At 43.3% G+C, this 18086-nt stretch overlaps 1 protein-coding gene across 1 annotated transcript in view; it reads right to left on the bottom strand.

Moving 5' to 3' along the window:
* Positions 1-18086, bottom strand: part of LMCD1 (LIM and cysteine rich domains 1) — a 36670-nt gene that overhangs the window by 11237 nt on the left and 7347 nt on the right. The window contains exons 2-3 of the mRNA XM_030206712.1: positions 5325-5413; positions 3432-3687 (exon numbers count right to left, since the gene is read on the bottom strand). Of these exons, the coding sequence (XP_030062572.1) occupies positions 3432-3687; positions 5325-5413 (345 nt within the window). The remainder of the gene's footprint in view (positions 1-3431; positions 3688-5324; positions 5414-18086) is intronic.

Here is an 18086-nt window from a genome sequence, read left to right as displayed (position 1 = left end):
ACCAGCCACTAACTCTGGGAAGCAAAATGCAAGGTCTGTTTGCTCTATGCTACCCACCCAGACTGAATGCCTCCAAAACCTGCTGTAGCCATTTTTGTCTGAAATGCTGAACCCACTGGTTCTGACCAGGGCATAGCCGCAGGTGACTTCAATAGGTCATGACCCCCCACACAGAAGCGGGGCCATCCAATCAGCAACAGCCAATGACATGAGAACTAAAAGGCAGTGTCAAACATTTTACTACCTAGTACTCAAAAAAGACACACCGGTGCTGCATATGCCACCATTTCAGATGTCTGCAGTCCAGTAATAGCTGGTCGAGTCTGAGACGGAACAATTTTCAGTCTGGCTTTTTATATAGATTAAAAAAAAAAAAAAAAAAACTCACCCTGTATTAATTTGGCAAAACATGTACAACTTGAAATACAATGCGATATCCGGGGCAGGGAACTGTGCCCAGCTCTCTGGCTCCCAAATATGATTCACCAGACTATCTCCCCCCACCCCCCTGCCCCGCCATTTCCTGCTTAAATTATAAACACAGAAATCCTAAAAGCTGGAGTGTCATCATGTCATGACTTGTGGTCACTGCTGAGGGATCTTCATTCGACAGTGCAAGGATACTAGCCTCGGCCCCCTCTTGCATTTCAGAGCAGCAAGTGAGAGACTTCTGTGTGGCAAGCGACAGTCCTTTCAACAGTCTTCAAGCTTTCTGTTCTGAGCCGTTCTTTTGCATCTGTCCACATACAGCACTCAGAACAAGGACCCTGAAGTGCTTTTAATGCAATAATCTGATCCTGTATACTGTGTCTCATGGTACTTACGTAACCAGGAGAAAGCAGCTGCTCTTCAGGGCTCAGGACCAAGAAATTTTAGTGTAAAATACTTTTAAAATGACCCTTGTTAAGATTTCCAAATATTTCAAGCTCCACATCAAAAGACCAAAAAGAATACAACATTTTTTTTTGTCATCATGAAAGAAAGATAGTTTAGAAGACAGGGCTGTATTCTAGGCCATTTGATTAGTGCAGAGCATCACTTGTATCTCTGTAATGAAGCAGGAAGACTGGCACATACGATCCCAGCTTTGCACAGGAAGGATGTGCTAAACAAGTCAGACATGTTACCTGCACCTGGATCTATTATTTTTGTGACATTAATGGAGGAGAACAGCAAATTGCTCAGGTGGTTCTTCATTTGTGAACTTGCAGATTTGTACTGTCACTGTGCAGTTTTCAGCCACTTGCACCTCCTTTTCTGTAGATATTATTTCAGCTTGCCTTCCTCATTGGGATGGAGGGTGTGATGTGAGGCAGAGGAGTAGCCTCACAATCAGGGGAACTGGGTTCAGTTCCACTGCAGATCCTCATGACCCTCTAAGGAAAGTCACTTAACTCTCCATTGTCCCAGGCAGAATCTGAGCTCCCTAGGGACAGAGAAAGCACCTTCAGGTAATAAGTGTAAGTAGTGTACCTCACCGGCTTTCATCAATGATAATCCACATATTTGTTTGACAGGTGGCCATGCCCACTTCTGGTCGTGTCAGTCAGTCAGTCAGAAGTGAGGACATGGCCAAGCCCTGCCCATTCCCCACACCCTTTGATGTCATCACTGGAAATGCTGCCCTAGCCCTGCCCCTTTTATATAGCCCTTCCCCAAACCCCATCTCACAGTGACATTACGAAGATGTAATACACACCCTCTTTTCCAAGATGGCAGCAAGCACTGGACACACTGTCACTGTTTCACACTACTCACTGCCACCTTGAATGGGGGTCATCTGACAGGAAGTGACATCAAACACTGACATCTACAGCCCTGGAGGGATGTGTGCAGCTTAACAGGTTTCTTTTCTCACAGGAAAGAATAGGCTTTTTTTTTTTTGCCTTCGACTACCTGTTTCTTTTATTTCAAAAGAAGACTACTGTGCTATTTAAGCTACAGCTCTAATGATTTTAAACCCTCAAGCCTACTTTCTTCCCTGTGAGAAAAAAAATTAAGCTGCACACATTCCTCCAAGGCTATAGAGGGCGGTGTTGGAGGTGCTGGACATTTTACATCATATGATCCCCATCCAAGATGGCAGCAGGTGAAGCAGGAAGTGATGCGGTATGTCCAGTACTCACCATCGTCTTGGAAAGGGGGCATGGGTATGTCTTCACTCACTGAAAGGGGCAGGGTTATAAAAAGGGGTGGAGTTTGAGGCAAGGCTATATCATCTTATCTGGTAGTGTCAAAGGAGGTGGATGGGGAGTGGGCAGGGCTTGGGCATGTACTCACGTCTGATTGGCTGACATGATTGGAAGTGGGTGTGGCCACCTGTCAAAAATATGCACATTAGCTTTGACAAAAGCCGCTGAGGTATACTACTAATGTAAAACTGCTTTGGTTGTACTACAGAAAAGTTACTGGATCAAATCCATGACCATAACCCTTTACTGCTGAGCAATTGAGGACACATGGACTGTTCTGTCATCTTAGAGGTGACTAGGAAGTTCATAATTCCATCAGTTTTTGTTATGAGCTATGCCCCCTCACCCCCGTATTGCTGTTCCTCTGGCTTAATCTGGTTCCCACAGCCAGTTCTAGTCAGAAGACAGTCTGTGCTTTGATAGGTCTTTGGAATAACACCTGTGTGCCATCTCTGAACTGAAAATCGGTAAACTGAGGAATTCAGATGTGTACTCTCACATCCCTGATTACAGAATACACATTCCCAAAAATCTTAGGATCCCCACAAGTAAAAATGTTTATGTGGATTCTCAAGTGAGCAGCTGCCTAGACATGTATGTTTTTTCTTTTAGTCATAAGAAGAAAAATTAGTCTATCAGAGAAACATAGGTGGTGTATGTACAGTCAACTGTCTGCAGGGTGCTAACCAGGCAGCCAAGAGAGAGCTTGAAGTGTTGGTGTTTTCTGCCTAACGTGAATAGGTTAGTCATAAAAATGCTTTGGAAAAAAATCTTGTGTATACATTTAAAATACAAGTTCATTTTCAAGCCACAAACTTGATACTCCCAATGGGACCAAGTCCACACTGGTTTTTAGCCACATCACTACTTGATTTTCAAACAGCCACCGAGGATAGTTTGGGTAGAAAAAAAAAAGTGGATTCTGTAAGTTAGGTGTCTTATTGAAAATTTACTCCTCAAGTTCAGGAAGTGATCTATATTATACAGTCATCATCAGTGCAGAAAGGGCTGCTAAGTGATTGAGAGCTCTCCTGTTATGGAATAATGAAGCTGTAAATCGGTTGCTAAAATTGTTGTAGTTGATGTGGTATGCACGTCACTTTCCAATCTGATTACACAGTTATTATTGTACCACCTTGGCCTGTTTTGTTTAGTAAAGGGGGCATATAAAGAGTTAATAAACATAACCAGACCCATTAGATGTTAACCTTTATCAAATCTTAGCAGGAAAACTCTTACCAGTTTCTGGGTCAGGCCTGGCGGGGCCCATTCATAGGTGATAGTGTTGAAGGTTGGGTCTTTCCGTGACACAATTGGGTTGGTGATGATCATCCGATTCCTTTTGTATATTCGCACCCCATCACTGCCCTTTAGCCGGGCTGTCAGGTTGCAATATTTGGAATCTGTTAGCAGACGGCCAATTTTCCGGTCGTCCTCCACGTCCGAGCTGAGGCTGTGATCCTCTGCACCGCATCGGCACGCTCGGCATATCTTCCTGTGAAGAAGAAATTAGATCATTCTTGAGCCCTCCATGACCTGATGCAGGCATTTGTTCTGCACAGGCTAATACTTTAAGTTTAGTAACAGGAAATGTCACTGGGGATCTGGTGGCAGCTGTGAGATAAAAGGGCTTTGTTATGTTGCCGTATTTGGGAAGAGTCCCCTTTCTGTTCCCTGGAACAGCTTCTGATGTAGGGAATACAAGACTCTCAGTGGCCCTGAGCAGCTGATGCCACTGAGTCACAGGAAAGGAATCTCCCACGGTAGTAACATTTATTGCACATGTTTTATTCAGAGATCTGTACAGACACTACACAACACAGCCTCAAAGTGCCACAGGTCCACTGCTGCTGTCTCTGCTTCAGTTGTTGAGAAAAGGTCAGCTCCCAGCAGGAAGTCCCCAGTACTGAGTCACAACCCCCAGACTTTTCTTCTATCTCAGGGAATAAAAACCAACCCCAGGTACTTCCATGACTTCTCTAATTGCATCATACTTAAATCAGGAATGTTGATATTTGAGCATTTACATCACAACCCTTTCTAAGCTCTATACTATGCTGTCCTAATAGACTTAACTTCTTTGGGTGAATCACTAGCTATAAAGTTTTGTAAAGGGGAAATCTTTCACTTGCTTTCTCTTCATTGAAGAATTGGTTTGAAAGTAGACCTAGTGGGACTGTTCTGCAACTTCCAGCTCTGAACAGGGAAACAGTACAGCTTCCTCAGTCCCTTACAGGAGAACACTGCAAACTCCCACTCCTCCCCCCACATGCAGCTCTACTAAGAAACAAATGTAGCCTAGACAGCAGCAGCAGTACAAGGTTCTCACACTCTGTACCCTTATCCTGTACTGCTGTCTTTCATGATGGCCTGCTTCTGAACTGCAGTGTGTTAAAATGCAGCACTAGAGGTCAATCTAGCGAATAAAGCAATAAGCACTGCATTATTTGGTAGGCTGCCCTGATAATGTGTTGAAACACATTGCTAGGGGTCAAGGTGCCACCATTTTGAATGACGGTGGTGCCGAAGGCAGAAGCAAGTGGGTGTTGCTCTTGCTTTTCAATTCCCTCCCCCCCCCCACCCCGAGGCAAATGATGAAGGTCTGGGGGCTTTACTAGGTCTCCCAGGTCTGGTGGCTCTCAGTTTACCTGTTGTTGCCTCAGACCTGGCAGTAAGTTACTCACCATTGCTCTCTCAAACCTCTCTGAATTGTGGTGGTTTCACTTATAGCCTCCTTAGCATACGTTTTGTTATACCCTGCACTGATGTCTACCATGCAAATTATCTACTTGCATATAACCAGTTGCAAAATGCAAAGTTAACTTGTTAACTGTGTGTTTTTATCTGCATTGGCCTCTGTATCCCAACAGTCTTCATCCCTCCCCATTTAACCTTTGGTCTGTACTTAGCTTGACAGATTCAGGGATAAGAGCAGCTCACTTCATGTGGCAGAAGGAGATCCATATCCCCACCCCAGGCTCCGCTGCTGTCCACTGGCACTGCAACACATTCTCCATAGGTGTCTTCTGGAAATCCTTAGTTCTTAGGAATTCAAAAAGGTCTGGACTGGACTTTCTTGCACTGAAAGGACTGGTACAGGTTGCCGGAGGATCAGGAATGCGGAAATCTTACCTCCATGCATGTGGCTCAAAGCCTTTGCAAGCTGCCCTGCACCTCACACAGGATGCACCTCGTCCCAGCTGCTGGTGGCTGACAGACATCTGGAAAAGACATTTCTGTTAGGCCAAGCTGTTTTGAACTTTTTTTTTTTTTTTGCAATTCTGCTTTCTTTCAGAGAATCATGGCAGTGCTGAAAAAAAAACCCCCAAAACATCCCAGCACATGTTCTTCCCAATGCCCAGCAGCCCAGGGCCTGCCAGAGCCAAGTCTAGGTAAAAGTGATGTCTTGAAAAGAAGACTTAATAGCCCTCCCCTGGGCACTCACCCCCTTCTCTCTCCAGGTTTTCCCAGGTGTCTGCTCATCTCTTCCCTTCATCCAGAAATCAGCAGTACAGGAATCTAACTGAAAAATGGCCTTTATTGCATTTTCTCCCCCCCCCCCCCCCCCCCGAGTCTCTCTTCCATTATCTGCTTTTTCCTCTGTTAACTTCACTTACTCCTACATCTTTGTCTAATAAACTTCTCCTTTTATTTTATTTGTATCTGTTCACTCATGGCTATATTTCAACTATCTCCACCACCCCCCCAAAGCACCAGCTATCTGGCTTCCTTATTCTTCCCCCCCCCCCCCCAAAAAAAAAAAAAAAAAAAAAAAAGACTCCTCCTTTCTAGCTCTCACTTACCATCCACATCTCTTTACCTCTGAATTTTTTTTTCTTTTACCCTTCCTTATCCCTCCCAGTTAGCAGGGCCGCTGAGAGACTGGGCCGGGCCCGGGACAAGGCCACCCCCCCCCCCCCGAGGGGGGCCCGGCGCCACAGTACCACCCGCCTCCCGCCACTGGGCTGGGCCCCTTCCACCCGAACCCCCGCCAGCAGAAGTGCTGTCTTCTGACTCTGGCGTGCGCGGCCCACACAGACGCGCTCCTCTCAGCTGATCTTCGCTGTACTCTGCAGGGCTTCTGTGCGTCTTGATGTGCAGGACGTCAGACGCACAGAAGCCCTGCAGAGTACAGTGAAGATCAGCTGAGAGGAGCACGTCTGTGTGGGCCGCGCACGCCAGAGTCAGAACAGAAGACAGCACTTCTGCTGGCGGGAGTTCGGGTGGAAGGGGCCCGGTGGCGGGTGGGACTGCAGCGCCGGGCCCCCTTGGAGGCCCAGGCCCTGGGAATTTTGTCCCCCCTGCCCCCCCTCTCGGCAGCCCTGCCAGTTAGCACAGTCCTCTTTGCTTATTGTCCACATACCACTTCCTACCTGTTCCCCACTTTCATTTTCACTCCTTCCCCTGTCTTTCACTCACTCTCTACCCTTTGCTTTCTTCAACCTCTCATCATCTCAAGTGCCTTCACTGTCCGTTTCTTCTACTACGCCCAGTCTTGTGCCCCTCTTTATGTCCCCCCTATTTTAGTCTAACCCATGATTCCCTCTACTGCCTTCCTAAATTCAGTCTCTCATCTTTAATCCTCTGCACCAACAAGATGTGTTATTCTCCGAGTTCTCTTTTCATTCCTCCCCTGTGGCCTTGTGTGGCTGAAGCAGTGACTGAGTAAAGCACCACTCCTCCAGCAGCTGCATGTGTGACAGGGAAGGAGAGGGTTGATGTTGAGGCAGCTGCGTGCGTGATGAGGGGAAAGGGGTGTTCTGGAGGCAGACCATGTTAACACGTTAAGGATATTTCATGTAAACTGCCCAAATGCAGCATGGTTCAAATTCTTACATACTGCCTGTAACTATAGTAAAATGTCAAGACGTGGCATCCTTGTCACTGATAGGCCACAGGCTTCTAGTTCTGAACTAGTTTGCATTACCCCTATCTGCTTCTGATGGATGAACAAAATCGGCTTTATTTTATACAACCCAAAGTGATTTCCAAATTCCCCACTGTCTTGCACCCCGTTTCAACACTCCTCATTTCCAAAGCAACAAAATCAACCCAGGAACACATTATCCCTTTCCGTGAGCAGCAAATCCTTCCTCATATCTCTATTCAACTGATCATCTGCTTAGAACATCCTGGTTTTAGCAGTACTGTTAGTGGCTCAGAGTGCTAATTCTACCACAGCTTAGTTCTTGGACTTGGAGCTGTATTTGCCCAGACCAGGCCAGGCAAGAATATGCCCATATCCTTACAAGTGTCAGGTATAGCTCATCAGAGCTGGCTGCCATTGATCTGTTCATCTGCCAGTAGTCCAGAGACCTCTTACATCCCAGGCTCTGGTGGCACAGAACCGAGACCTGGTCTCCTGAAATAGCTGAGCGACTGAGCCACAGAGCTATTCCAGACAACAATGTCCACTTTCCAGCTTTGGTTACACAGTAGCCCCACCCGTGGCTCACAAAGCGTTGCAAAGTGGTCACTATTTTTACCTTTCATCATTCACATCAGCCCCTTCTACCAGCACAGCAGTGTGAAAGTGCAGGCTGGACATTGGGTGTCCTGATCCACAGGCTGGCAGCTGTCCTTACATTTGGGCATGTAGGCTGAGAATGTAGCTTATTTCCAGATTCTGTGGACCGGTCTCCATGGTAAAAAGCAGACAAGACATTGCCCTGGAGGGAAAGTGATGAGCTCATGATGGTGGCACTTGGAATCTGCCAACTGCATTGCCACAACTCCAGGCCACTGAAGACTTGAATTCAGGTCACCTCAGCCATCAGACTGGACCTGAATAAGGTTTGTAGGTAGCTCCTCGGATGCTACTCAAGGTGACATCTCATCTCAGAGAGCTGAAGACAACACTGCTACAGGAGAAGCTAAACTTTTCTCCAGTCAATATATCACATATACAGATGTTTTTTAGCCATTTCTGGTTCTGGAGATGTTTCAACCCACTGAGAAATAAAAGCAATTTGTTTTTTTTTGTTGTTTTTTTTACATGCTGCTTCACTGCCAGCAAGGACTTTGTCATGTCCTTGCTAAGAAAGGTGTAACCCTATAGCTGAAGGCTTTGAACCCTAACAAAAAACAAACAAACAAACAAAAAAAAACTTACTGGTTTAAAAATAAACAAAAGTCAAGGGTAAAAGTCCCCATCTCAGATAAAAGTGCAGCAGCTGTTTCTCACTGGCACCTTCCCACAGAGCGGTCATCTCTCTCTCCAGCACAGCATGGTGATCACACAATGCACTCATGCCCTCAATGGATACTCCCGGCCACTGGTGCAGTCCATGGCATTGTGGAGGGCAATGTTTCTGCAGTAGCAAAAGCTCTTATTGCACAAATCACCCATCCCTATACGACAATAAAAACACCACACAAACAAACAAATCTTTTCTCCACAAGGGGGGGGGGGAAGGAGCAGGGCCACCGAGAGACTGGGCTGGGCCCCCCCCCCTGTCCACCATTGGGCCGTGCCCCCCTGAATTCAAATCATAGTGCCTCACCTCGACCTCTCTCTGTGTGAAAGAAGTGCAGCAGCAGCAGTCTACAGATAGCCTCCCTTCGGGCCCTTCCCTCCCTGTGTCCCGCCCTCGTGCAAGTTACGTCAGATGAAGGCCCTTCCCTCCCTGTGTCCCGCCCTCGTGCAAGTTACGTCAGATGAAGGCAGGACACAGGGAGGCAAGGCCCGAAGGGAGGCGATCTGCAGACTGCCTCCCTTCGGGCCCTTCCCTCCCTGTGTCCCGCCCTCGTGCAAGTTACATCATACGAGGGTGGGACACAGGGAGGTAAGGCCCGAAGGGAGGCGATCTGCAGACTGCCGCTGCTGCGCTTCTTTCAACCGGAGCGAGGTCGAGTTGAGGCGCTATGATTTGAATACAGGGGGCCCAGCCCAGTGGTGGACGGAGGGGGCGGGTGGAGGGGACTGTGGCGCCGGGCCCCCCTTGGAGGCCCGGGCCTGGGGAATTTTGTCCCCCTGCCCCCCCTCTTGGCGGCCCTGGGAAGGAGAAACATTCCAGGCAGGGCTAGATCAGTGGAGAAAGAAAATCCAAAACTCTGCACATAACCAACAGAAATGTTTTCCGGCAGAGAAAGGGGCAGAGCTTTGTTGATACTTTTCCTTCAGGTATCTGAGTAGTGGGAAAATTAGTTCCTGAATGAGTTTCAGACTGCCTAACTTTTTAAATAGTAAAGTTCGATTGCACTGCATCAGCACTGGGGCAAATCCCACCGAGACATGTCCTGACTTGCATTATGAGTGATTCTGATGTGAAGGCAGCAGCTGCATTGGTCAGAGCGCTTCCTACTGTTCAAACAATAGAAAGTAAGTTTTTCCTCAATTACCATCATTGGGTGTATGGAAAATACAAAAAGCAGTTATTTAAGACATGAACTTGATTCTGAGCCATCAGAACAGATTTGTGATGTGGGTTAGGTTCTGGGTATAGAAAAGATAGTTTGGAGAGCCAGCCCACAAATAAAAATGCGATTCATTAACATGCAGTGAAACACAAACAGGCAGAACAGACCGAAAAATCTGACCTTCTGCTATAAATCAGTTTCTTTTAGCAGCATTAAGGGAACAAGTTGGAACGTGGCATGTGTTCACCACAGGATCAAACAATGTCTTGTATTTTGGAATGAAACAGGAGGTGGTGAACTATACCAGGAAACTATTTCAGTGCGGCTGCCAACTTCTAACCACCTTCAAAATGAAAAGTCTAACGGAATCTGAGCCTCTGCAAATATCTCCACCTCCCTGTACATTCTTGGCCCAGGGCCTATGCCTTGCCCACAATGTGTGACTCTCTGATAGCATCAGACATAAATGGACCCAGTTTTACCCTGGAAAACAAAGGACCAAGAAACCTGGCAACAAGAACCCTGTCAGGATTTGGACAAGACTGGATGAAGACGTCTGAAGCTTAAAATCAGATCAGTGGAGAGTTCTGCAGACCTCAGATTTTCTACATATTCTAGTGAGAGAGTTTAGTGTTCAGTTGTTAGTAGACTGAATGAAATTTCAGCACTTGATCCTCATGCCGGCAGGTAAACAGACATTCCACATCCTCCACTTATCTCCTGAACACTCCAGTCTCAGAAGTGACTGGTTCTGTATCCTTGTGCCCTCCAATCCCAGAGGCAACAGGCTCTGATGCCTGCTGCCCAGTTCTTGAAGCCAAGCTTATCTACATTTTGACAAGACAGAAATAGAATTGCCAGCTTGTACCTATTAACATGTTAAAAACCAAACCTAGTCCAGCTCCTCATACACTTAAATACATTTAACAGAAACTGCCCAGACCTGGTGTTTCTTTATTAGGTAGGTATATGCAGTAAATGGATATAAACTCATGTTCTACAAGCCTGAACTTCGGCATCTCCTAATACCTTGAAATATAAACTCCTTCTGGAACGGTCTGAAATTTCAGGACTGATTCCTGGAGCCCTAAGTAAAGTTGGGCATTAGTCAGAAATGTGAGTTTCCCTCCCAGTACATTTGGCCATTGCATTCACAGCTCAGTTTCTCATTGGTTTACGTACAATTAGGTCATGTTCTGTGTCCTGTCAAAAAAAATGGAGGGTCAGACTTTACGCAATCTTTGGCCTTGAGCGGGGTGACCCTGGACAGTGTATGAAGGATGCTTTCCAAGTTGGAGACAACGCTGACAGAGACGGATGTTTCATCTTTCATGACTAAGACTGAAGTGGAGGAGTGGCCTAATAGTTAGTGTAGTAGGTGGCGGACCTGGGTTCAATTCCCGCTGCTGCCTGATGGTTAGCAGTGGGTTGAGATTCTGGGGAACCAGGTTCAGTTCCCTTTGCAGCTCTGTGTGATCTTGGGCAAGTCACTTAACCCTCCTTTACCCCAGGTACAACAGTAGTACAAAAAACCCATCACTCCCACCTTAAAGAGAATCCCAAAGAAAAACAACAAAATGATTATCACCAAATTAATTCTAATAACCTACACACTATCCCTATTTCACCAAACAATAACCACCCCCCCTCACAAACACCAACATACCCACAATAATAAACCTCTTCAGACTACCTAGGCACAACACACCTCACCAGAACAACAATAATCAAAACATTGAAAAAACTACCCCACGGGGACAAACATATCACAAAGGAAAGAAAGGACAAACCTACACAACAAGAGAACAGACAACTTAAGAAAATCATCACAACTACGAACATAAAAAGACCTCTACCAAACAATTCAGGTGGGATACATAAACGCCAGATCAGTAGTAAATAAAACAACAACAACTGACTGGATCACAGCAGACAATCTTGACCTAGTACTCATCAGCGAAACCTGGATCCACGATCACAAGGACCCCATAATCCTAGAACTCTGCCCCCCAGGCTACAAAATTACTCACTGGACAAGGAAAGAAAAAAAAGAGGTGGAATAGCACTAATCTATAGATCCCACTTCACCATAATAACTGCTGAGTCCATAACACCAAAACTCGAAATTGCCTCAGTTAGAATCCACCATGCTAACCTGCTCGACCATCTAAACGTGGTCCTGTTTTATAGACCACCAGGAAATTGGCAAGAATGCCAGTCAAACTTTATAGATTTTATATTGAATACATGTGTATACAACCCCAACTTACTCATAATAGAAGACATAAACCTACACCTGGAAGACCCTAATGCAACCAATACACGCGACTGCAAAGACTTCCTACAACTATGGGACCTCAACTTGTCTAATATGCAAGCTACACATGTCAAAAGGACACACAATTGATCTAATTACACACAAACTATCCTTAGACTCAAACCTTATACTAACAGATACAAAATGGACAGCCATACCACCACAAATTAAACATAGCCCTACAATGGCGGAAAAAAAGACACCCCAAGCAAGAAAGCACAAACCTACACCACTAGAGGACAGATCGATCCTGTTACTTTCTGGCAACAGATTTACAAAAATGAATGGTTAGCACAGACTCCAAACACTATCTCCAAAATTGGGACAACAGATGCAGGAGCATACTAGACAAAACTGCACCACTACAAACAAGAACCACACGAAGACACAGCTCAATACCTTGGTTCAATGATGAACTGAAAAAACTAAAAACACAAGTCAGGAGACTCCAACACGCACCCAAATGCTTCATAACAGACCTTACGTCACATCTGAACTACATGCTACAACATGGACTCTTCCCCAAGGACAAAGGAAATATATTACTTACACCCATACCCAAAGACACAACCAACTATCGACCATTAGCATCCATCCCCCTGATAGTAAAACTAATGAAAGTATGGTAACTAAACAACTCACCAATTACCTAAACAAATTCACAATACTACATGAATCACAGTCAGGATTTCGATCCAACCATAGCACTGAAACAGTGCTAACCACTCATAACCAAATTTAAACAACTAATTGCAACCGGAAACAATGTACTACTCCTACAATTCAATATGTCCAGCGCGTTCGACATGGTCAGCCACCAAATACTCTTGAACATCCTAGACTACTTCGGGCTCGGAGGAAACGTACTAAGATGGTTTAAAGGCTTCTTAATAGCAAGAACTTATCAAGTGATTTCAAACTCAAAAACGTCAACACCATGGAAACCTGAATGCGGAGTACCGCAAGGATTACTGCTATCACCAACCCTTTTTAACCTAATGATGACACCTTTAGTCAAATCGCTATCCAACCAAGGAGTCAACCCGTACATCTATGCAGACGATGTCATGATCTACATCCCGTTCAAACAAGATATAACCGAAATCACAAATAGCCTCCAAATAATGAACTCATGGGCGGACGAATGCCAACTAAAGCTAAACGCAGAAAAAACAAAATGTCTCATCCTGTCCTCACAATACAACACAAACAAACCCAATACCATAAACACCCCAGACTACACCCTTCCGGTCTTGGACAGCCTGAAAATTCTGGGAGTCACAATTGACAGAAATCTCACATTCGAAGACCATGCGAAAAATACAGCAAAGAAAATGTTCTACTCAATGTGGAAACTAAAAAAATTAAACCTTTTTTCCCCAAGGGAAGTATTCCGCAGCCTAGTACAATCAATGGTGTTAAGTCATCTAGACTACTGCAATGCCATTTATGCCGGATGCAAAGAACAAATCATTAAGAAGCTACAAACCGCTCAAAACACAGCAGCCAGACTCATATTTGGGAAAGCGAAATACGAAAACGCCAAACCCCTTAAGAGAAAAACTACACTGGCTCCCAATAAAAGAACGAATTGCATTCAAAGTTTGTACCCTGGTTCACAAAATTGTTCACGGGGAAGCTCCGACCTACATGTCAGACCTTATAGACTTGCCTATTAGGAATGCAAAAAGATCATCACGCACAATCTCCATTATCCTAACTGTAAAGGGCTAAAATATAAATCCACATACGCGACCAGTTTCTCATACATCAGCACGTAGCTATGGAACGCACTACCGAAGGCCATAAAAACAACACAAGACCTAACCGTCTTCCGAAGGCTACTGAAAACAGATCTTTTCAAGAAGGCATACCATAAACATCCATCTTGAATACTATATAATAACACTATACACGATCTATACATAACCAAACTTATCACATGACTGATCAACCTCTTTGATATTAATGATCTAGCAATACCACTTTAAACCGTATGTTGTATAGGGTCTCTCTATAGTCGAGGACCTAATGTATGTCACAATCTACCCTATACCATGATCTGTTCCATATATAGTATGTTCCATGTATGTTATGTATATATGCACCTTAACGCAATACCATTTGTAACTCTGTTACCCGGAAATGGCAACCGCCATTACGGCAAATGTATGCATGCACCTTAACACAATACCATTTGTAATCCTGTTACTCAGAAATGGCAACCGCCATTACGGCAAATGTAAGCCACATTGAGCCTGCAAATTGGTGGGAAAATGTGGGATACAAATGCTACAAATAATAAATAGTACAATGTTCTACTTAAGATTGTGAGCCCACTAGGGACAGACCCAGCACCTGTAAAATGAAACTGGAAACTGCTTAGGTCTAAGTGGTATATAAATACTGAAATGAAATTTGCTGACTACTAACATGCATAATGTTAAGGTGGAGTTTTCAACATGTTAGGAAAGCTTCAACTATTTCCCTGGCTGAAGTTTCTATCTCGATATCCGATTCGGTGAGAAGCTTGGGCGTTTTTGTGGATACTTCATCGTCATTTAGGTCACACATTCAAGCAGCGGAAGAAATTGCATTTTTTATTACGTTTATTGAGCAAGTTTAAGCCTTTAATACCTAGGACTGATTTTCAAAAAGTTGTGCAGGCTATGATCTTCAGTGTTCTGGACTATTGCAATATTTATATTTATTTTATTGCATCCCACATTTTTCCACCTTTTTGTGGGCTCAGTGTGGCTTACAATAAGTTGTGAGTGATAGAAATACAATTTGTTACTACTCGGTTATGGATTACATTGTGAGGAGTTACACGAGACAAACTCAGAGTATCATTAAGGAATATAACAATGGAAAAGAGCAGTGAAACATTGGGGGAAACAACGAGAAACTAAAAGAGGCAGTACATAACAACAAGAGAGCATATGGTATACATTTTCTGTGAGTAGAGGTTTGAGTGTGGTGAGATTACAGGGGATGAGAATTCAGAGTGGCTGTATTATATACTTGGGCCTAAGTCTTGTGTACAGGCATTGCAAATGGTCCAGAAGTTGGCCGCTCGACTGGTACCTTTCACGATTGACCATGTATCTCTTTTGTTGCGACAACTGCACTGGCTACTTGTGATACAATGGATTAAATTCAAACTACTGTTATTGGTTCATCGAGGATTATATCGTGACTCTCCATACTATTTGCATACTGCTTTCCAGCATTATGTACCATCTAGAGCACTACTGGTTTACTTTCAACAGCTGATTTGAGGCATTTGTGATTACAAATCGCCAGAACTGGTTCTTCCTGTAGCCGGAGCATGGAATAAGCTACCTTTGTTTTTTTAAATCTCAGCAATGTACTGTATTGTTTAAACAGATGTTGACATGTTGTTATCTGTTAGACCATCTTATTGATTCCTAATGCTGCTTTTACATTGACACTGCAGTATTTATGCTGAAGTGATGCCACTGTTTTTCAGTTTGTATTGTTGCGTCTTTGAAACTATATATTTATTCATTTATTTGTTACATTTGTATCCCGCATTTTCCCACCTATTTGCAGGCTCAATGTGGCTTACATAGTACCGTAGAGGCGTTCGCCAAGTCCGGTAAAGAAACAAATAGAGGTGGTATTGTGGTTGAGTAAGGAACATATGTTTCAGTTACAATGGGGATCAAGGAGAGGAAAGATTATGTAGTGTCCATTACAAGCTTTGGTTATGTTGTGTTGCAGAGTGCAGGCATTTATGTTGGGTTGGTGGGGTATGCCTTTTTGAACAGGTAGGTTTTTAAATGATTTCCTGAAGTTTAGGTGGTCGCAGGTTGTCTTCACAACTTTTGGCAGTGCGTTCAATAATTGTGTGCTTATATAGGAGAAGCTGGATGCATAGGTTGCTTTGTGTTTAAGTCCTTTGCAGTTTGGGTATGTTCGAGATGATCTGGTTGTTATGTTGTTACCTGCCTTGGATCAAAGCGGGCTATAAATGAAATAGGTACAATGCAATCAAGAAGCTATTGCTGCTTTGGCAAAAGACAAGTTGAACATACATTGGAAAACGGAACTGGAAAATTTAAACAGGAGGCTAAATCTGACTGCTGAACTTGCCTAATGCGAGTGTTACGGCTCCCTTGGACATATTGAAAAAAGTATTTCTGACGTATTCCCCGGATTTAACTCCTTAAAATTAAAAAAAGTTTACTTTTTACCAGTTCCTTCTTTCTTTAAAGAATGGTAGTGATATCTCCCAAGGAAATACAAAAAGGGAATTGTGGATTGAAAATGGAGTGGATGTGAATAATTGGATGGCTTTTTTTTTTTTTTTTTTTTTTTGAGAACTCTGCTATAGACGTGATGGAGCATTTTGCATTGTTAACGATATTTGTTTTTCAGAATGATCTGATCTAAGACTTTTTTTTTTTTAAGGAGGTCACTCTTTCCAGATGTCACAAAATTAATACAAGCAAGAAGAAAAGCCCTTTTAGCGCTAAACCAACAAGCTAGATAATTGGGCACTTCATTGTTATTGAAGTGTCCCTGTAAATACGTAATCTTTGTGTCAAGTATGTGTGTTTTGCTTCTGAGCAGCTGAAGTTTTTCGTCGATGCTAAAAAGTTCTTCGCCTCCAGCTTGAGGTAGTTTGCAGTATTTAGAACGAGGGTTTAAAACGTGTCAACAGCCTTTTCTTTTCTATATTCCTTCAATTACCAGTCTCCGATCTCACTTATAGTGGTCTAAGAGTGAGAACAGATTCTTTTTTCATAACATTGAATATGCCCAATTATGTTTGTATGCTCCATGTTTCTGTAATAAGAATGTTAATAAAATTATAAAATTAAAAAAAAAATTATAAAATTGTGTTGCAATTCTTATAACCCATTAACTCCCAACTAGTGGCCAAAGCAGGATACAAACTAATAAATGAAAAAATGAAAATGAAACAAAAATTACCTATAGAATTTCTGAAACAAATACATTTTCAAATGTTTATAAAAGCTTAAGGTCCCCTTTTACAAAGCTGCTCTAGTGGCTGCCACATGGCCAAAGTGAACGAGCTGTGTCAAGCATTACCGCACCAGCAGCTGCTAATGTGGCTTTGTAAAAGGGGGCCTAAGGGAAACGGTAAAGAATGGGTCATTCCTGATCTAGAGAAAAAACATCAAATACTTTAGACCAGACAAGCCAGCTTAAAACACACTCTGGCCTTTACTGGAAGCCAATGCAATTAAACCAGGCAAGGAGTCCAGTCAATTTTTTTTTCAAAAAAAAAAAAAAAAAAAAATCAATCTGGCTGCAGTATTCTGCAGAACCTGTAAATGGGATAGCAAGGTAGACAAAGCAAAACAATACAAAATTATTGCAGTAGTCTAAAAGTAGTCTAAATGGGACAGAATCAGGGACTGTACCAATACTGCAAGAAGTTCTACCGAAAAAAATAGATCGAATAGATCTAAATGAAAATTGAAAACCAATTTTGCTTGTAAAGCCTGAATTAACTTGTTGGACCAAGGATAGAATGGTATCCAAGTAAACTCCTACGGTAATACTGTCAAAACATTTTCAATAAATCGAGAGACAAGCTGTTGGTCAATGTTATTCTAGAAACAGTTCAAGACAGAGAACAAAAAACATCCATAATTATGATAAAATTACACAACATACAAAATAAACATAAAAATGCAATTAATATGCTTTCCATCATAGCACATAACATTCCAATCATTTATGCACCAAAAGCCTGTGAGAAAAGCAGCTTTTTTTTTTTTTTTTGGAAAAGCAACACTACCTGCCTTTCTTATATCAAGTGGTAAATCATGCCTTTCAAATGGCCCACATAAGTAAAGGATCTTTCACGTGATTCAATCTACTGATATGGTTGGCTGGCAGGCAAACGCAATTTCCTAGAGTTTTCACACATCAGCAATCTAGAAGTGTCCAATATCACCGAAGACAAAAAAGGTGCTTCACGGGCCAAAATATTACAAAGCAACCTCCTTGTTGACAATTCATTCAAAGTGAATAGGCCGTGTCTGCATTAGCGTGCAGCTTAGTAAATGGGAAAGAGAGAAGCGAAGTATTTTAAGCTTAATTCACTAAACTACAGGAAACCAATGTAAAGAATAAAGTATCAGAGTAAAACCAAAGCGTATAGCACCTATCGATCAAGCTGCTGAATTTTGTATGGCTCGACATGCCTTTAATCATAG

Source organism: Microcaecilia unicolor, chromosome 6 (assembly GCF_901765095.1).
Source record: "Microcaecilia unicolor chromosome 6, aMicUni1.1, whole genome shotgun sequence".
NCBI lineage: Eukaryota > Metazoa > Chordata > Amphibia > Gymnophiona > Siphonopidae > Microcaecilia > Microcaecilia unicolor.
This window is presented reverse-complemented; position numbering and strand designations above follow the sequence as displayed.